Raw genomic sequence first — 21,892 nt, 5'->3', positions numbered from 1 at the left:
ATATCTTGCCTTCTATTATGTTGTTAATGGTATGGTCACATATTATGCCAATTATGAAAATTGCTCAACATATGCAAGTTAGCATCCGGCAGTTTCTACATGCTGGGGACCCATACTAAACATTTATAACGTCAGTTTCTACATGCTGGGGACCCATACTATACATTTATACCATCAGTTTCTACATGCTGGGGACCCATACTATACATTTATACCATCAGTTTCTACATACTGGGGACCCATACTAAACATTTATAACATCAGTTTCTACATGCTGGGGACCCATACTAAACATTTATAACGTCAGTTTCTACATGCTGGGGACCCATACTATACATTTATACCATCAGTTTCTACATGCTGGGGACCCATACTAAACATTTATAACATCAGTTTCTACATGCTGGGGACCCATACTAAACATTTATAACATCAGTTTCTACATGCTGGGGACCCATACTAAACATTTATAACATCAGTTTCTACATGCTGGGGACCCATACTATACATTTATACCATCAGTTTCTACATGCTGGGGACCCATACTAAACATTTATAACATCAGTTTCTACATGCTGGGGACCCATACTAAACATTTATAACATCAGTTTCTACATGCTGGGGACCCATACTAAACATTTATAACATCAGTTTCTACATGCTGGGGACCCATACTAAACATTTATAACGTCAGTTTCTACATGCTGGGGACCCATACTAAACATTTATAACGTCAGTTTCTACATGCGGGTGGACCCATACTAAACATTTATAACATCAGTTTCTACATGGTGGGGACCCATACTAAACATTTATAACATCAGTTTCTACATGCTGGGGACCCATACTAAACATTTATAACATCAGTTTCTACATGCTGGGGACCCATACTAAACATTTATAACATCAGTTTCTACATGCTGGGGACCCATACTAAACATTTATAACATCAGTTTCTACATGCTGGGGACCCATACTAAACATTTATAACATCAGTTTCTACATGCAGGGGACCCATACTAAACATTTATAACGTCAGTTTCTACATGCTGGGGGACCCAAACTAAACATTTATAACATCAGTTTATACATGCTGGGGACCCATACTAAACATTTATAACATCAGTTTCTACATGCTGGGGACCCATACTAAACATTTATAACATCAGTTTCTACATGCTGGGGACCCATACTCAACATTTATAACATCAGTTTCTACATGCTGGGGACCCATACTAAACATTTATAACATCAGTTTCTACATGCTGGGGACCCATACTATACATTTATAACATCAGTTTCTACATGCTGGGGACCCATACTAAACATTTATAACATCAGTTTCTATACATGCTGGGGACCCATACTAAACATTTATAACATCAGTTTCTACATGCTGGGGACCCATACTAAACATTTATAACATCAGTTTCTACATGCTGGGGACCCATACTCAACATTTATAACATCAGTTTCTACATGCTGGGGACCCATACTAAACATTTATAACGTCAGTTTCTACATGCTGGGGACCCATACTCAACATTTATAACATCAGTTTCTACATACTGGGGACCCATACTAAACATTTATAACATCAGTTTCTACATGCGGGTGGACCCATACTAAACATTTATAACATCAGTTTCTACATGCTGGGGACCCATACTCAACATTTATAACATCAGTTTCTACATACTGGGGACCCATACTAAACATTTATAACATAAAACGTTGGTGTACTCAACATGTCCGGGTTCACTTTTTGGCTATTAGGGTTTATGGTGGTTCAATTTCAGTACTGTACATCATAGAGGCATCATTGTCTGCAGTGAGTGTAGCCATCTCCATAAAAACCATTATGTTACATAATTGATGTAGCCTATTGACTGGTAGAGACATGTGGACCTGGTGCTGCCATAGCAACAGCAGAATGACACTTTGAGCCACTTCTCCTCTGGGGCCACTTTATCACTGCTGGAAAAAAGTACTCAATTGTTTTACTTGAGTAAAAGTACCAATACTGCAATTTAGAACTATACTTCGTTACAAGTAAAAGTACGGAATTGAAAATGTACTTGAGTAAAAGTACAAAAGTGTCGGCATCGAAATGTACTAAAAGTATTCATATTGCAGAATGTCCCATTTCACAAGTTCAAAATGTGTAGAAAATCTATTGAAAATAGCCGATCTACAAGCTCTCAATGCGTCGCGTTGCGACGCATTGTGAGCTTGTAGATCGGCTATTACAAATGGCCAAAATGTATAGGGTTGAAGTGGTTAATGTATGTTTTCTAATCAAAATTAAAATCGCCAAAGTAACTAGTAACTAAAGTTTTCAAATAATTGTAGTGAAGTAGAAGTACACATTTTGGTACTGGAAAAGTACTGGTAATTATAGGAGATATATAGCTAGATAGCTATAAACACAACATGAGATATCTGTCTCTAAACAAACACCTCAGCTCTGTTCCGACCATAGAGTTGGCTTCGTCTCCACTTAATTATCTCTCCCTCTACACACACACACACACACACACACACACACACACACGACACACACACACACACACACACACACACACACACACACACACACACACGACACACACATTATTCTCTAGTATCGGCTAACACAGAAATTGTGGTATCGGGATCGTATCGGAACATATCCTGGCAACTTTTTAGAATTCAAATTCTAAAGTAGCAGATCTACAAGCTCAAAGCGAGTCGATTCGTGCTGCGTTTTGAGCTTTGTGGATCTGCTTCATGTGTGACGCTGTGGTATGATTTAGCAGGGCGTTAATTTACGGGAAAAACAATATGGAGATAGGAGGTGTCTGCCTGACAGAAACAATATACTGTATACTTTTAATGGCTGCAACAAATGGCTCTTTTTGACTATACAAAGGGTAACCCAGAATATACATACATAACCCGGGAACTGTGAAGTTCTACAATATGGTTTTGTTTATGTTTTTTTATTATTATTTCTAAGTTCTTGTAGTCGAAAAGAGCCGGGAAAGACAGAACGTGTGTTGAATAAAAAGAAGCTGGATTAGGTTATCGTTTAAAACATTTTGGGGCGGGAACCCCTTTTGGTGTTAGCATTATGTTATGCTTTAGCTATTGCTACGAGCTTGTAGGTCTGCTATTTTTTGAAAAATCGAAGAACGACTGACATAGAAACATAGCTTTTTCAGAAAACTGTTAGGATGTAGAAGACTTTTTTTTAAATCTGATCTCAGGTCAAAATGGGTCACAACACACAGCCTTTTCTCATGATGCTGTTTTATTTGATCTCCATTGGCATTGCTTACCTTGCATACTATATATATATAGTATACACTATATATATACTGTAGCTGCAGGGCTATTACTTTATGAACACATGAAGGCACTGAAACTCATCTGTGGAATTGGTGTGGAATTGATGCTTGACCAGGCTCGATGGCAAAGAGGGTTTTCTCTCTCTCTCTCTCTCTCTCTCTGCTCGGTGTGTTACTGTTTCCCGTCGGGCGCTGCCAAGTCCAACAGCTCCTGGCTCAGACCTTTGACGAGCTCCAGCTCCTCCTGGGTGATCTCCTCCGTAGCCTCCTCCTCCTCCCCAGGCTGGATCTCTCCGTTGTGGGCTGGCTCAGCTGCCGTGCCCGCCGCTGGGCTATCTTGGCCCTCCAGGGCTTCACGGTGCTCGGGTGGAGGAGGAGGGTCTGGGAGGCTCTCTGCAGTGCCGTCATCGCTCGCTGCAGCAGGTGTCGGAGCAGGGTGAGGCTCTGCCGTTGGCTCGGCCAGGGCCTCTGCGTCCTTCTCCGTCCCCTCTTCGTCGCCAGGATGAGCTGCTTCCTCCTCGCCGTGGTCTTCTGCTGCTGCTGCCTGTGGATCTGACGGTGCAGGTGCTGCTGTTGGCTGGGTTTCTCTGCTCTCTGCGTCCGTCTCCAGGGTTTCCTCTTTGCCGGGCTCTTCGGTGGACGAGGCTGTGTTATCTTGGTTGTCCAGGGCTGCTTCGGAGTGCTCGGAAGGCTCTGGGAATCTCTCGGTGCCTTCTTCATCTGCGGGTGCCAAAGGGTGGGGCGTAGTGCCATTGACCTCCGCCTCTTTCACCTCCTCCTGCTTATTGTCATCGCCAGCAAGAGGAGAGTCTTCTTCCCCATGATCTGGTGCCTCTGTACCGGGCTGTCCTGGTTCTGTTGGGGCCTGCTCTGGAGCTGTGGGAGGAGAGTCTTTTCCTCCATGATCTGGTGCCTCTGTACCGGGCTGTCCTGGTTCTGTTGGGGGCTGCTCTGGAGCTGTGGGAGGAGAGTCTTTTCCTCCATGATCTGGTGCCTCTGTACCGGGCTGTGCTGGTTCTGTTGGGGCCTGCTCTGGAGCTGTGGGAGGAGAGTCTTTTCCTCCATGATCTGGTGCCTCTGTACCGGGCTGTCCTGGTTCTGTTGGGGGCTGCTCTGGAGCTGTGGGAGGAGAGTCTTTTCCTCCATGATCTGGTGCCTCTGTACCGGGCTGTCCTGGTTCTGTTGGGGGCTGCTCTGCAGGAGCTGTGGGTTCAGATTGCTGTGGTTCTCCGTTTTCTGATGTGTGTGTTTCTGGGGTGGCCTCTTTGTGGTCTTCTTGCATTTCGTGTCCTCTGATGGTCTCTTTTTCCACCTATATAAGATATAAAGTGCACAAATATCCGGAGTCTGAGATAAATCACTTTTACTGAGAGAGAAGATAAGTAACATGATTACATATAGCAGAAGAAGTATCTGATCGCATTAGATGGGATGAAAGAAAGAATGAAAGAGAGAGAGAGAATGCCATCATAGTCACCTGAACAGGAATGATGATGTCAGCTGGAATGGAATAAGTATCAGGAAGTGGTGCCTCCACACACAGGATGCCATCCCCAGACATTGCGGATGTAAGTTTACTGACATCAATTCCAACAGGCAGTCTGGAAACGGCACAGCATAGTGTTTACATAGGAGACACATTGGAACTGATTAACTGGCCTGTACTGTGGCTTAGATATTGAGTCAGTCTTGGGTTTGAAATGTGTGAATGTACCTGTATTTCCTTGTGAAACATCTAGCCGTGAAGCCGAACACATCTGGCCTCTCCGAATGACTCCCTGGGAATGAAATAAAAATTATTCAAAGTATTCAAAAGACACTGAGTATAGACTCGAGGAACACCACCATATAAATGTAATTACAGTTGCTCAATGGGGTGTTTTATTAGTATTTGATTCAATGGTGAAATGTCCCAGTTAGCCACATGCTCCGTTTGGGAATTAATCGATACTCGTATACTCAAAGATAGACAGAGTGTAAAGTATAGGGTTATAGTATCATGTACAAGTGAAGCCAACCCCTTTTGGTGTTAGCATCATGCTATGCTTTAGCTATTGAAAAATAGCAGATCTACAAGCTCATAGCGCGCCACCGAGTGGCGCGCTATGAGCTTGTAGGTCTGCTATTTTTGAAAAAATCGAAGAACGACTGACATAGAAACATAGCTTTTTCAGAAAACTGTCAGGATGTAGAAGACATTTTTAGAATCTGATCTCGGGTCTAAATGGGTTAATAAGTGAAGCTGCCGTGCCGCTCATCATCCCTACCTCCGATCACCAGGAATCCCTCCTTGACGCTGACGGAGATCTCCGAGGGAGCAAAGTGTGTCACGTCGAGGATTACCCTCCACTTATAATACTGCTCCGTACTGGCATTGGTTCCCACGACACAGCTGGGCACAAAGAGGGGAGAGGGCGGCGGCGCGTACCCGAGCCAGGGGGAACAACCCGACGACGGCCACCTTCTCTCCTGGGGAAGGGTCCCCAGCTCCAGGCCCAGGTCCGGATAGGACGGCCAGCCGGACTGCCACCAGTTTCTCAGCGGGTAAAAGCTGGCGTCACACCCTGGACTGAGCTGCTCTGCCTTGGCCTGTTCTGTCATGGTTCAAGAAATACAAAAATAAATAAGGTGTGGGGAAATATTTTAAATGACAGCCCCCTTTTGGATGACAACCTAATAAGTATCCTTTTATCTCTCTCTCTCTCTCTCTCTCTCTCTCTCTCTCTCTCTGTCTCTCAAGGTTGTCCTGGTTGGTTCTAATTACAGTCCAATTTAAGGAGTGAATAAAGAGTAGTGATTATAAAGTGAAAGGTTTGCCGAGGCTGAGTGCGACGAGCCGGGTCCATCTCCGGGGGCCTCTTTATATACCCATCCTGTCTGTTTTAGCACTTGTTCAGCTCTAACCCCTTCTGACCTGAGATCAGATTCTTAAAAATATCTATTACATCCTGACAGTTTCATTATCAACCCATTCTGAGATCAGATTCTATAAAAAAATTCTTTGATTTTTCAAAAATGGCAGACCTACAAGCTCGTATGAGCTTGTAGATCTGCTATTTTTCAATAGCTAAAGCATAACATAATGCTATAAACACCAAAAGGGGTTCCCGCCTAAAATGGGCTAATGTTGATCCCATGGGAGGGGAGTGTGATCCCATGGGAGGGGAATGTGGCCGCGGGGTGATGAGAGGTTCGTTACCTCTCCCTGGCCCAAGGAAAGAAGCTGTGCTAATTAGCGCTATTTATAACTTCTGAGGTCCCGGTGGCAAATAGCTAGCAGTTGACCAGTCTTGGAAGAAGTACTGGGATGTTTTAATTTACTTAAGTAAAACATAGGGATACCTACCACCATGTAGAAATACTCTTTTACAAGTCCTCTATTCATGAGAGAAATAAAGGGAAGCTGCTCGGCACACTCGGATCTGTTGCACAATCAATGTATTTATTTAGCATGAACCTGTATTCAAAATGTTACTAGATGGTCAGTATCATGGTCAGTATCACGTCAGTATCATGGTCAGTATCATGGTCAGTATCATGGTCAGGATCATGGTCAGTATCATGTCAGTATCATGGTCAGTATCATGTCAGTATCATGGTCAGTATCATGTCGGTATAGTCAGTGTCATGGTCAGTATCATGTCAGTGTCATGGTCAGTATCATGTCAGTATCATGGTCAGTATAATATTAGTATCATGGTCAGTAGCATGTTAGTATCATGGTCAGTATCATGTCAGTATCATGGTCAGTATAATATTAGTATCATGGTCAGTATCATGTTAGTATCATGGTCAGTAGCATGGTCAGTATCATGTCAGTATCATGGTCAGTATCATGTCAGTATCATGGTCAGTATAATATTAGTATCATGGTCAGTAGCATGTTAGTATCATGGTCAGTATCATGTCAGTATCATGGTCAGTATAATATTAGTATCATGGTCAGTATCATGTTAGTATCATGGTCAGTAGCATGGTCAGTATCATGTCAGTATCATGGTCAGTATCATGTCAGTATCATGGTCAGTATAATATTAGTATCATGGTCAGTATCATGTTAGTATCATGGTCACTCAGTATCATGTCAGTATCATGGTCAGTATAATATTAGTATCATGGTCAGTATCATGTTAGTATCATGGTCAGTAGCATGGTCAGTATCATGGTCAGTGTCATGGTCAGTATCATGGTCAGTGTCATGGTCAGTATAATGTCAGTATCATGGTCAGTATCATGGTCAGTATCATGGTCAGTATCATGTCAGTATCATGATCAGTATCATGGTCAGTATCATGTCAGTATCATGGTCAGTATAATATTAGTATCATGGTCAGTATCATGTTAGTATCATGGTCAGTAGCATGGTCAGTATCATGTCAGTATCATGGTCAGTATCATGTCAGTATCATGGTCAGTATAATATTAGTATCATGGTCAGTATCATGTTAGTATCATGGTCACTCAGTATCATGTCAGTATCATGGTCAGTATAATATTAGTATCATGGTCAGTATCATGTTAGTATCATGGTCAGTATCATGGTCAGTATCACGTCAGTATCATGGTCAGTATCATGGTCAGTATCACGTCAGTATCAGGTCAGTATCATGTCGGTATCATGGTCAGTATCATGGTCAGTATCATGGTCAGTATCATGGTCAGTATCATGTCAGTATCATGGTCAGTATCATGGTCAGTATCATGGTCAGTATCATGTCAGTATCATGATCAGTATCATGGTCAGTATCATGTCAGTATCATGGTCAGTATAATATTAGTATCATGGTCAGTATCATGTTAGTATCATGGTCAGTAGCATGGTCAGTATCATGGTCAGTGTCATGGTCAGTATCATGGTCAGTATCATGGTCAGTATCATGGTCAGTATAATGTCAGTATCATGGTCAGTATCATGGTCAGTGTCATGGTCAGTATCATGGTCAGTGTCATGGTCAGTATAATGTCAGTATCATGGTCAGTATCATGTCAGTATCATGGTCAGTATCACGTCAGTATCATGGTCAGTATCATGTCGGTATAGTCAGTGTCATGGTCAGTATCATGGTCAGTATCATGGTCAGTATCATGGTCAGTATAATGTCAGTATCATGGTCAGTATCATGTCAGTACCATGGTCAGTATCACGTAAGTATCATGGTCAGTATCATGTCAGTATCATGGTCAGTATCATGTCAGTATCATGGTCAGTATAATGTCAGTATCATGGTCAGTATAATGTCGGTATAGTTGGTGTCATGGTCAGTGTCATGGTCAGTATAATGTCAGTATCATGGTCAGTATAATGTCAGTATCATGGTCAGTATCATGGTCAGTATAATGTCAGTGTCATGGTCAGTATAATGTCAGTATCATGGTCAGTATAATGTCAGTATCATGGTCAGTATAATGTCAGTGTCATGGTCAGTATAATGTCAGTATCATGGTCAGTATAATGTCAGTGTCATGGTCAGTATAATGTCAGTATCATGGTCAGTATAATGTCAGTATCATGGTCAGTATCATGGTCAGTATAATGTCAGTGTCATGGTCAGTATAATGTCAGTATCATGGTCAGTATCATGGTCAGTATAATGTCAGTATCATGGTCAGTGTCATGGTCAGTATAATGTCAGTATCATGGTCAGTATCATGGTCAGTATAATGTCGGTATAGTTGGTGTCATGGTCAGTATCATGGTCAGTATAATGTCAGTATCATGGTCAGTATCATGGCCAGTATCTACAAGCTTGTAGCGTGGCACTCGGTGCCGCACTATGAGCTTTTAGATCTGCTATTTTTCAACAGCTAAAGTACTGTATAACATAATGCTTAAACACCAACACCATCCTGTCCTTAATTACCCTATACTATGAGTAAATGTACTCAGTTACTTTCCAGCGGCCACTGCAGTTGAAAGGCAGTGTGAGCTGTCAGTCACATTATTATCACGTCTGGGTGAACTCTATTCTCCGGTGGGTGACCGGCCTCCTCAGCATTGTCGTAAGCCTGTGCAAGTTCATGTTAGGCCTCTGCCTGAAGACATTTAGGGCTCCATTTTCCTCACCGCTAACTTATCCCTAAACTTCTTTGCCTTTTTTTTTTTACTATTTTGAAAATCATTTTTGAATAGTTCAACTAGCCAATCTGCATCGACACGTTGTGAGCTTGTAGGTTGGCTATATTTTAACTATTCAAAAATGTTTTTCAAAATAGTAAAATTTAAATCCAAGTAGCCTAGTTTAGGGATAAGGGGTTTGGCATAGACGAAAATAGAGCCCCAAAGGCCTAATATATCCCCCAGTCAAAGGGGGTTTCCCGTTTAGGCGTTTAGACAGTGGTTAAGATGTTTGGCTTTAGTGTCATACAAGCTCACAATGCCTCGCAATGTGAGTGGCAGAAATGTATATTAGGGTTGAAGTGGTTAATGCATGTTTTGTAATGATAATCAAAACCTACAAAGTAACTAATAACTAAAAGTTTTCAAATAATTGTAGTGGAATCAAAGTAGGCGATAATATTTGCCTCTGTAATGTAGTGGAGTAGAAGTAAAAGTACAGAAATTTGGAAATAGTCCAGTAAAGTACCTACAATTACCTAAAAATTTTACTTAAGTACAGTACTTAATTAATCATTCATCATTGATAATAATAAAAAAACTTTATTTGTATAGCACCTTTCATGACATGCAGCTCAAAGTGCTTTACAGAGAAATGGAGAAAGAAAGAAAAGAAAAGCAAGACATAAACATTAAAAAGCAAGAGCAGTAATGTAATACAGTGAGGACATGAATAACAACAAATTAAAAGATCAATTAAAATCAAGGGTGTAGAAGTGGGTCTTGAGCTGTGCGTTAAAAATGTCTACAGAGGCTGCCCGTCGAAGGTATAGTGGGAGTTTGTTCCATGCCGTCGGCCCCTAGAAGCAAAAAGCTGCTTCCACATATTTTTTTGTTGCCATCTTTTTGTAGGCAAAGCGAGCAGGCCAGCAGTGGAAGACCTTAGGGGGGCGGTTTGGGACATATTTAGGCAGGCAGTCATGTAGGTAGGAAGGTTTGGGACATATTTAGGCAGGCAGTCATGTTGTAGGTAGGAAGGTTTGGGACATATTTAGGCAGGCAGTCATGTAGGTACTAGGTAGGAAGGTTTGGGACATATTTAGGCAGGCAGTCATGTAGGTAGGAAGGTTTGGGACATATTTAGGCCATATTTAGTCATGTAGGTAGGAAGGCATTGTAGGCTACTTTTACTTTACAGTTACACCATTGGTGCTGCGGGGCGAGGTCATTGACAGATCAAAGACCCCACACACATTATTTCAGCTTTCAGAAGGATTACTATGCCTGGGTTATATACGATGTATAGTTGTATGCGTACATGTCTCTCACCGCGAATAGCTTGTAGATCTGCTATTTACCGTGTGCGACACTGGTGACTAAAGCGTGTGCACCACTCGTGCATTAAGTGTGCTCTCCGTTATCAAGTGTGACAGAGTTGTCACATTTCCCAATTCATAGCCGTTTTTGCCCTGACACCCTAGCATGGCATGCTGTCCACTGGAGCACAAAACCAGCAGAACAGATGCTGGTGTCACTGAGGGAGATGCCTCACTCCGAGACGGCTGCTAGTAAGACATGCCTCGCTACTAGTAAGACAGCTTGATGGAGCTGCGATGGGGATTTTGTTGCTGCCGTGGCTGTTTTAACAAAAATGTTCTCCTCTGTAATCACTACTGCTATAGAGAGTATACTGCCCTTTTATTCCCCCTATCACAGCTGATACCCATCAGCCCATCAGGGCGTACTAACTGAGCCTGCAATAGCACTTATTTTTAACCCCCCCAACAATCATAGAACAGAAGCCTGCGTCATTCAAAGGGTTTGAAGCTACCCACCAGCTTATTATATTGATATCTAATTTGGCCTACTGTATTACAATTATAGTTATTGCTCTCTCCCTACTTTTGATTGATTGATTGAAATATTTATTAACAGTTTGTAGAATTTACAGTACATTTTAAGCACAAACTCAATACAAAGACTGTCAACTGTGAGTGGACGACCCAATTAAGCATTACACTTGTTTACAACAGGGTCCACATTGTTCAATTCATCAAAACATTTAAAGACATACAAGGGATTTGTATAGGGAGCATTAACTTGTAGGGGGTCCCCATAGGTGTGCTGCCACACACCGACACCATTTTGGGCCGGAACCCCTTTTGGTGTTTTAAGCATTATGTTATACTTTAGCTATTGAAAAATAGCAGATCTACAAGCTCATAGCGCGGCACCGAGTGCCACGCTATGAGCTTGTAGGTCTGCTATTTTAGAAAAATCGTGAAAATGTGCCTCAACTCTTCGAATATATATACTTTCAGAGTTTCAGTTTTTAACTCAAATCTTTGCTTCTGGGGGGAGTCCCTGGAACAACATATTTTCAGATGGGGGTCGGCGGCATATTACATATAATTGTTGGGGTCCTTGACATGAAATATTGAGAACCACATGAGGTTTTTCAGAAAAAAAATACATTTCTTAAATTTCAACGTCAGGCCTAAATGGGTTAATTGCTTTGTGGGCTGGAGAGGAGTTCGACTCGGCTGGACCTCGCTCAGCTGGACCTGAGGTGCTGGGTCGTTAATTCCCGGTACCGTTAGCGTTACCATGGGAAACAGCTGTGGGTGGCACAGCACTAATGCATGCAGGCACCATTAGAGTTGGTGGCGAGGGAGGAGGGGGAGTCTCAGCCTGTCTGCAACTTGAATACCAAACACCTGTTACCATACCGTCTGCAAAGGCAGTGGCGTGCACAGACATTTAGAGGGGCAGGTGCAAAGTGAAAAAAAGGGCACCTAGCACGTGGAACCGGCCGGTTGCCTTAACCCATTCTGACCTGAGATCAGATTCTAAAAATGTCTTCTACATCCTGACAGTTTTCTGAAAAAGCTGTGTTTCTATGTCAGTCGTTCTTCGATTTTTCAAAAATAGCAGACCTACAAGCTCATAGCGCGCCACTCGGTGGCGCGCTATGAGCTTGTAGATCTGCTATTTTTCAATAGCTAAAGCATAACATAATGCTAACACCAAAAGGGGTTCCCACCCTTTTTTTTTTCTCAAAAGGGCACATTGCCAAAAGGGCAGGGGGTGCTCTAGCACCCCTAGTGTCTATCTGTGCACGCCACTGTGCAAAGGCTTCAGGCTAGATGGAGTTTGCATCATTGCATGCATGTCAAATCGACATTTTGCGTTGTTTGGACACAGACACTCGCTGGTTCCTATAACGACCAAACCTCTTCCGGCTTGTTCAGCATGTGATGTTGAACTTGCACCACGGGGCATTTTATACGGCGTGCAGCAGTCGGTCATTAATTCCAGCCGACAGCAGCTGCTTCTGACCGCTATGAGGCAGGGTTACATGTTAGCGTCCTGGAGGAGACGTCCTTGTGAAGAGGTCGGACAGACGGCGGGACAGCCCCTGCTATCTGGAACCCAAAAGACTGCTTCAGAGTCAGGATACACTACGTGTGTGTGTGTGTGTGTGTGTGTGTGTGTGTGTGTGTGTGTGTGTGTGTACACTGTAGTGTGATGCTTTGACTTAAGGATTATCTTTAGCTCTGGTGGAGCTATAGATTATCTTCATATAAAATATTTAGAGCTCTCCCCTCTCTCTGCTAGCTTTACATACATTCATCCCCCACCCACCTCCACCCACACACACACACACACACACACACACGCACGCACGCACGCACGGCCACACGCGTGTACCTGTTGCTGTATGATATATTCTGTCATGAATATGAATGCATATTCTCGCTGCTTTTTATATTAAATATGCAGTGTGGTAGGCCTGTGTGTCGGTTTTACAAATCTTTAACCAATGAAAAAACCTCCTAACTCCATTTGAGCTGTATTTGGATGATAAAAGGCTACAGTAATTTTCCTGAAAAGTAAACATTTTGGACATAGCTGGCTTTCACTTTTTACTTTATCTGTATATTTAGAACGGACAATCTATATTAATGGACATAAATGCAATGTAAACATACCGGATTTTACAGAAATGCTAATTCTCATGCGCAGCCTTAACAATACACAAAAGTATGGGTGTAAAGTGCATCTAAGTAATTTTGCAGCAGTTTTAAAGTCTGCCTGCCTGCCTGTCTGTCTCTCTCTCTCATCTATAGCGCCCCAGTTGCTCATTGGGGCCTCACAGAGCTCTCCCACCTAAGCCCCGTCACTCCGTATGCTTTTAATGGACACTGATCCTCCTCTGCTCTCCTCTCCCACACATCCAGACCATCAAGTGGGTCACACACAACAAACCAAGTCCCCTCCCACCTTCCAAAAATATATCACCCTCCAGCCCAAAGCGTAATGTGTGACCCAGTTAACATCAACTGGCCTCCGGTGACTTTTCATGTCCAACAGGATTTCTGAGATGTTTTCACATGTACAGTATGCCCGCTGGCTCTTCATCAGTGGTTCTCACAGTGGGGACCAGGGAACTCCCAGGGGTCCTTTTGGGAGGCGCTCCAGGGGGTCCCCAGGGGTCCTTTTGGGAGGCGCTCCAGGGGGTCCCCAGGGGACCTTTTGGGAGGAGCTCCAGGGGGTCCCCAGGGGTCCTTTTGGGAGGCGCTCCAGGGGGTCCCCAGGGGTCCTTTTGGGAGGAGCTCCAGGGGGTCCCCAGGGGTCCTTTTGGGAGGAGCTCCAGGGGGTCCCCAGGGGTCCTTTTGGGAGGCGCTCCAGGGGGTCCCCAGGGGTCCTTTTGGGAGGAGCTCCAGGGGGTCCCCAGGGGTCCTTTTGGGAGGCGCTCCAGGGGGTCCCCAGGGGTCCTTTTGGGAGGAGATCCAGGGGGTCCCCAGGGGTCCTTTTGGGAGGAGCTCCAGGGGGTCCCCAGGGGTCCTTTTGGGAGGAGCTCCAGGGGGTCCCCAGGGGTCCTTTTGGGAGGAGCTCCAGGGGGTCCCCAGGGGACCTTTTGGGAGGAGCTCCAGGGGGTCCCCAGGGGTCCTTTTGGGAGGAGATCCAGGGGGTCCCCAGGGGTCCTTTTGGGAGGAGCTCCAGGGGGTCCCCAGGGGTCCTTTTGGGAGGAGATCCAGGGGGTCCCCAGGGGTCCTTTTGGGAGGAGATCCAGGGGGTCCCCAGGGGTCCGATCCAGGGGGTCCCCAGGGGTCCTTTTGGGAGGAGATCCAGGGGGTCCCCAGGGGTCCTTTTGGGAGGAGATCCAGGGGGTCCCCAGGGGTCCTTTTGGGAGGAGATCCAGGGGGTCCCCAGGGGTCCTTTTGGGAGGAGATCCAGGGGGTCCCCAGGGGTCCTTTTGGGAGGAGATCCAGGGGGTCCCCAGGGGTCCTTTTGGGAGGAGATCCAGGGGGTCCCCAGGGGTCCTTTTGGGAGGAGATCCAGGGGGTCCCCGGCAACACGAGAAAATAGCCTGTGTCACAAGTACGTGTTGCACAGTGACGCGTGAGCTTGCAGAGCTGCTATAATTTTGGAAGGAATTTGAGAAATTGTGAACCGATTTGTAAGACATTTTGAATAAATCCCTCGCTCAAAATATTTTGAAATCCCGAGTCTGCGGCAAAATCTGAATTTGGGGGTCCTTGAGTTTGAGACCCACTGGGCTAAATTATGGAGACGGTTTGTTTTTTCCCATTACAGAGAAGCAACAATTAAGGACACGACGTGGGTTCCGAAAATAAGACATACATAAACCGCTGCCATTTGTGAAATGATTACAGTCACCTGTGCTCTGAGGGCGGGGGCGGTGGAGGAGGCCGCCACAGCCAATCGTGGATGGTGGCGGAGATTAGCGGCTAATACATCAAGGGGGATGGAGTGTCTCACGGATGGGTTGTTCCTGCTGGACGATGCATTCATCATAGTTACTGTGGGCTGAGGCCAGCTGGCCGGCTGGCCGGGGCCAGTAGAGAAGTGTGGTCCATATCAGTGTTGTTTTTGTTGACTAAAACTAAGACGAAAAATGTTCGTCGACTACCTTTTTTTCACTGACGAAAACTAAATGGAAACTAAATGAAAACTAAGCTATGATGACTAAAACTAAGCTAAATGTATTGACAATTTCGTCAACAGATAGAAACTAAATGTTAGGAAGGGGCTAGTGGACAAGAGATCCACTATAAGTAATTTTACACTTGGTTGCTGAAAATAGCAGATGTACAAGCTCACAACGCGTCGCAAGCTTGTGAGCTTGTAGATCGGCTATTTTACGACGGAGTCAAGGCCCGCCAAAATACATTGTAGTCGACTAAATCACCTGTAGAATTAGTCGACTAAAATCTTATGATATTTAGTCGATTAAAACTAGACTAACACTAAAACATTCCAGGTGACTAAAATGTGACTCAAACTAAATAAACTATATTCAAGAGACTATGACTAAAACTAAAATCAAAATGCTGCCAAAAACAACACTGGTCCATATCAGAAGTGACACATCAGAATAGAGTGGCTTAATGTCTGCACAGATAGATGTTTGGACCTGTAGAAGTTCTACTGCAGTCTGGAGGGAGTCAGAAAGTCAGTCATATTATGGCAGTGGTTCTCAAATTCGGTTCTGGGGTTCTTGAAAGTGTTCCATGGGGTCAATGGAGCACTTAACCCATTCTAGGCGGGAATTGGGAACCCCTTTTGGTGTTAGCATTATGTCATGCTTTAGCTATTGAAAAATAGCAGATCTACAAGCTCATAGCGCGCCACCGAGTGGCGCGCTACGAGCTTGTAGGTCTGCTATTTTAGAAAAATCGAAGAACGACTGACATAGAAACATAGCTTTTTCAGAAAACTGTCAGGATGTAGAAGACATGTTTGGAATCTGATCTCAGGTCAAAAGGAAACCGGGTTCAAATGGGGCGTGGAAGAGGAACGTTGGCATACATGGTGAAGCTTTTAAAGTTTTTGGGCCTGATCTGGTGTGTGTGTAATTTTCTTTCCAAAGCCTAAAAAGCAATCTTCCCAATGTCTAATAATACAACACAAATACAAATACACAAATACAAATACTAATTTGTATGACAATGAATCATCAGCTACAATGTCTAGTTACCACTGTGGTGTTGCTGTGATTCTGTAGCGAACAAGAATGGGCAGTACAGTACAGTACAGTACAGTACAGTACAGTACAGTACAGTACAGTACAGTACAGTACAGTACAGTACAGTACAGTACAGTACAGTACAGTACAGTACAGTACAACATGGTACTACTGTAAATCAGCAACGAGGCAATCTCATCTTACATTTTCTGCTTTATTGACCTTGTCAGTGGAATTGTGTTGCTAGGGAACAAACAGCTTGGGTAAAGTGTATTTACTAGCAGTAGTAGCATCTACAGTATATTCAGACATGCACTTGAATTGTACCTGTGTTTACGTTGTCATGCAGGAAAAGGTCTTCGCTGTTGTTAAGACAAATGGTGTGTGTGTGTGTGTGTGTGTGTGTGTGTGTGTGTGTGTGTGTGTGCGTCCCGATATGTCATCGATACCTATAGGTGCCAATTAGATTTATATTGCGATTCTTAATTACATTCGAATTCGATACTGCGACGCATTGCGTGTTTTCTTTCCCCCAAGTTACGTTGCTTGTATTATACTAGACCATTTTAAAACTATTCTAAACGATATAGACCATGAAAAGTTTAAATCATTAGAGATTGGCTATTTTTCTCCTTATCCTTATCTGTGTATTCAGTATAGGCTCTGGGCCGGTGGTGACAGTACAGCAGGGAGGACAGCAGTGTCCCGGGTTGACTTGAAAAAAGATTTGCGGTAAACGAGGCCATCCATCAGCCAGACGCGCGTGGGGACAAGGGGATGAGGAGGAGGAGGAGGAGGAGGAGGAGGAGGAGGAGGAGGGGACAAAGAAGATGAAGAGGGACACTGTTGGGGCCGGGGGTCAGCTCAGGGGCCAGCCAGAGCCCGGGATGTCGTCTCACTCTCGGGGAGAGTGACTCAGGCAGGCAGAGGCACACGTGGATGCCTCGTGGGTTGAAAAATGAGTCGATGTCGTCCCCGGTATCTCTGCGCTCTCTCTGTCACTTTCCTCCTCCTCTCTCTCTGTCACTTTCCTCCTCCTCTCTCTCTGTCACCTTCCTCCTCCTCTCTCTCTGTCACCTTCCTCCTCCTCCCTCCTCTCTCTGTCACCTTCCTCCTCCTCTCTCTCTGTCACCTTCCTCCTCCTCCCTCCTCTCTCTGTCACCTTCCTCCTCCTCTCTCTCTGTCACCTTCCTCCTCCTCCCTCCTCTCTCTGTCACCTTCCTCCTCCTCTCTCTCTGTCACCTTCCTCCTCCCTCCTCTCTCTGTCACTTTCCTCCTCCTCTCTCTCTGTCACCTTCCTCCTCCCTCCCCTCTCTGTCACCTTCATCCTCCCTCCCCTCTCTGTCACCTTCCTCCTCCTCCTCCCTCCCTTCTCTGTCACCTTCCTCCTCCCTCCCCTCTCTGTCACCTTCCTCCTCCTCCTCCCTCCCCTCTCTGTCACCTTCCTCCTCCTTCCTCTCTCTGTCACCTTCCTCCTCCTCCTCCCTCCCCTCTCTGTCACCTTCCTCCTCCTCCTCCCTCCCCTCTCTGTCACCTTCCTCCTCCTCCTCCCTCCCCTCTCTGTCACCTTCCTCCTCCTCCTCCCTCCCCTCTCTGTCACCTTCCTCCTCCCTCCTCTCTCTGTCACCTTCCTCCTCCTCCCTCCCCTCTCTGTCACCTTCCTCCTCCTCCCTCCCCTCTCTGTCACCTTCCTCTTCCTCCTCTTGGATTGTGTTGCCAGAAAACATTCTGGTCTCTGGTCTCCTGACAGTTTTCTGAAATACCTACAGTATGTTTCTATGTCAGTGGTGCTCAATATTTCATGTCAAGGACTCCCAGAAGTATCTGTATTTGGCTGCAGACCCCCATCTGAAAATATGTTGTTCCAGGGACCCCCCAGAAGCAAAGATTTGAGTTAAAAACGTTCGCTGTGACAGAATATATATTCAAAGATATGCACTACATTTTCATGATTTTTTAAAAATGGCAGTGAACAGAGTTCACTCAAGTGAAGGGAGTTGTTGTGACTCTGTCTTAGTCAGTGATAATGTGTTTATTGAAGCCAGCACGGCGGTGTTGTGAATGTCTAAATCATATACGATGCATAATAACAACTTAAGCCCTGTAGTATTCAAAAGGAAATCAGACCCATCTGAAGTGAGTGGTACTGTACTGTACTGTACTGTACTGTACTGTACTGTACTGTACTGTACTGTACTGTACTGTACTGTACTGTACTGTACTGTACTGTACTGTACTGTACTGTACTGTACTGTACAAGCCCTCCTCCCCGGCCTGTTTGTGTCTGTGTGTTAGGCTGTGCAACAGTGACACTTGGTGGTGAACAAACGCTATTTTCATGCTGAATTTTTGTTTTTTCATGTCATATGAGCAGGGAATCACTGCTTCAAATTGACATATTGGTTGTTCAGTTTGACCCACTAGTTTTGGAGATATGGCTTATAGAGTAATTAATGTCTTGCAGAAAAAAGCGAGTTGAGAAAACAGGCTTGAAAGGTTCACTTCTGTGGTCTCTAACATTACAATAGCTACATGTTTAAGCATTTATTTCATATTTACATCGTCAATTTCAGCTCTGACACTTATTTCAGACATGCTCTAGTATGTGAAGAGTCTGCCTGTACTATTAACTGTAAATAGTTTTACTCCTTTTTGCGCGATGGCAGTCTCTCAGTCAAATCTGGTCACATATCATGACATGACAGACGGTCAGCCATGCTTTGCTCACTCTGTCTCCTCTGTTGATGTTTTGTGTTCCTAGGCTGAAAGGGCAGAGTCTCTGCCCGGGGGAGTGCGCCCACACCCAGACAGAGGAGCGTGCAGCCCCCTCACAACGACCCTCCACATTCCACAACAAGAAGTAAGGTGTGACTGTTGTTGTGATCATTAAACGCTCATTAAACCTTCCCTCACCCTCTTATCTCACAAGCTTGTAGTTGTAGCGTGTCCCGGCCGGCGGTCAACACGTGCTTATGCCTTTCAAAATACAGAAATGTATTGATGTTATAAAGATAATGTACTTTGTGATTTCTACATTTGAATACTCAAGTATTTTTAAAATAATGTTGCACATAAAGTGCAACATGATTTTAAAAATACTAGTATTCAAATGCTGCTGGAGTACTTGTTTAAAAAGAATAACTTTTCACACAAGTACTCCAGCAGCCTACTTTAACTCAAGTACAACATTTTACACAGAGCAACTTTCACTTCCACACTGGTAATATCTGACCAGGAGTATTTCTATTTTCAGAATCAATCTTTATTGTCACATCACATTTCAAGTAACGTGGGTGAAATTCTTGGTTGTGCAGACTCATCATTGCAGTGCCGCGCTATGAGCTTGTAGATCTGCTATTTTCTGGTCCAGAATGGGTTAACAGGCTGATTATCTGTCGTTTCCATGAGTGATGTCACGTTAGAAAGGCAATATGTACACAGCTGGTCCGCTGCCCGGCGTGACACTGTGGAGGTCACACCAGGACCATGTGACATGTGACCATGTGACACTGGAGGTCACACCAGGACCATGTGACCTGCATCCTCACACGAGGACCATGAGCGCCACCTTTACTCAGAACAGTGTTGATTTGGGCAGCTAATTTAGATTTTGCTGCCCTTTCCCCGCCATCAGGCTGATCACTTTTCAACCTATACCTTCATGTAATTGGTCCTCACTAATGTTCATGATAAAATGTCTGTCTCATGTGGTCCTTTAATGCGACACTAACTTTTTTTTTTAAATTAATACAAATTTTGTTTTGCATGCTTACTTCCAGAGGTTGCCATTCCACACTGCCCAGCATGCTTACTTCCAGAGGTTGCCATTCCACACTGCCCAGCATGCTTACTTCCAGAGGTTGCCATTGCACACTGCCCAGCATGCTTACTTCCAGAGGTTGCCATTCCACACTGCCCAGCATGCTTACTTCCAGAGGTTGCCATTCCACACTGCCCAGCATGCTTACTTCCAGAGGTTGCCATTGCACACTGCCCAGCATGCTTACTTCCAGAGGTTGCCATTCCACACTGCCCAGCATGCTTACTTCCAGAGGTTGCCATTCCACACTGCCCAGCATGCTTACTTCCAGAGGTTGCCTTTCCACACTGCCCAGCATGCTTACTTCCAGAGGTTGCCTTTCCACACTGCCCAGCATGCTTACTTCCAGAGGTTGCCTTTCCACACTGCCCAGCATGCTTACTTCCAGAGGTTGCCTTTCCACACTGCCCAGCAGGCCGCTAAAACAGAAGACGGCGTCTGCCTCAGGAGACATCTGAGCCATGCTAGGTGAGCCATACTTCATTGTCTGTGAGTTAGTAAACAGCTTAGAGTGAGGCTAGACTACAGATATGGGTCGCTCACTTCCGGGTCGAGCGAATGTGGCTCTTCTTCTTTGCTCATGTTGTGCATTTCACTGGCACTGTAGCCTCACCATCCTGCCTATGGTAACAGAATGGGTTCTATGGATTCAGCTGCGGACCCCAAATGAAAATAATTTGTGCCGGGGCGGGGACCTCTTATGCCTTCCTAAAAATGTTGATGTCCTCACAAGTATAGTAGAATACAAGCGTGTGTGTGTGTGTGTGTGTGTGTGTGTGTGTGTGTGTGTGGGAGGGGGAGGGGGGGGTATGACTATGTCCTGCAGATAGTTTTGAGATCTGTGGTATTTTCCCTGGTGTGCGTACGTGTGTCTGCGTGCGTTGTCGTATATGTGTGCGTGCCTGCGTGTGTGTGTGTGTGCGTGCGTGCGTGCGTGCGTGCGTGCGTGCGTGCGTGCGTGCGTGCGTGCGTGCGTGCGTGCGTGCGTGCGTGCGTGCGTGCGTGCGTGCGTGCGTCTAACCCGGTAACCCCGCCACAGGCGTGGGAGACAGCGGCCTCTCGGGGGGGCAGCCACTCAGCCAGGAGAGCCTGCGGCCACATGACATTTCTGACAGCCCCTGATAGAGCTCACCGCGCTGAATTATTCATACAGGTGTTACTGGCAAAGGTTGACATTTTCACAGGGAGGAAAACGATGCTCCCTTATATGCTGGGGTCTTCAACAGGGGGCCCGGGGACCCCTAGGGGTTCCTCAGATGTTGCTACACAGGGGAGTATATTATACTCCCAATCTTTGTGTGATAGGGTTCTGATGGGAGCATTAGCCAAAAGAATTGTCGATCTACAAGCTCACAAACTGTGTTCATATCGGTGCTCATGAACATGGCACGGAGTCGCTTTCAAAAAGTTTACCGTGCACTCGGTGGCGCGCTACGAGCTTGTAGATCTGCTATTTTTGAAAAATCGAAGAACGACTGACATAGAAACATGGCTTTTCAGAAAACTGTCAGGATGTAGAAGACATTTTTAGAATCTAATCTCAGATCTCAGGCCGTCCTGCACAGAGATGGCCTCAAAACGCTGTCCTGCACAGAGACAGTCTCAAAACGCCATCCTTCACAGAGACAGTCTCAAAACGCCATCCTTCACAGAGACAGTCTCAAAACGCCATCCTTCACAGAGACAGTCTCAAA

General features: G+C 45.0%; 1 protein-coding gene across 1 annotated transcript; it reads right to left on the bottom strand.

Annotated features, from left to right (window-relative positions):
• Positions 1-3,313: 3,313 nt before the first annotated feature.
• Positions 3,314-6,141, bottom strand: LOC310872023 (uncharacterized protein). Its single transcript, XM_083783692.1, has 4 exons — positions 5,597-6,141; positions 5,044-5,107; positions 4,807-4,930; positions 3,314-4,641 (listed from the first exon to the last, which is right to left on the bottom strand). The coding sequence occupies exons 1-4, from the start codon at positions 5,928-5,930 to the stop codon at positions 3,502-3,504; spliced, it is 1,662 nt and encodes a 553-aa protein (XP_083639818.1). The 5' UTR covers positions 5,931-6,141; the 3' UTR covers positions 3,314-3,501.
• Between the last annotated feature and the right edge of the window lie 15,751 nt (positions 6,142-21,892).

The sequence above is a fragment of the Protomyctophum parallelum genome, assembly GCF_964188405.1.
Source record: "Protomyctophum parallelum genome assembly, chromosome: 15".
NCBI lineage: Eukaryota > Metazoa > Chordata > Actinopteri > Myctophiformes > Myctophidae > Protomyctophum > Protomyctophum parallelum.
Note: the sequence above shows the minus strand (reverse complement) of the source record. Positions and strands in the feature narration are given on the sequence as shown.

Coding starts and splice junctions, on each gene's coding strand:
- LOC310872023 (XM_083783692.1), bottom strand. CDS start 5,930: ATGACAGAACAGGCCAAGGCAGAGCAGCTCAGTCCAGGGTGTGACGCC. Junction 4,931..5,043: donor TGTTTCACAAGGAAATACAG/GTACATTCACAC, acceptor TGCCGTTTCCAG/ACTGCCTGTTGGAATTGATG. Junction 4,642..4,806: donor ACATCATCATTCCTGTTCAG/GTGACTATGATG, acceptor TATCTTATATAG/GTGGAAAAAGAGACCATCAG.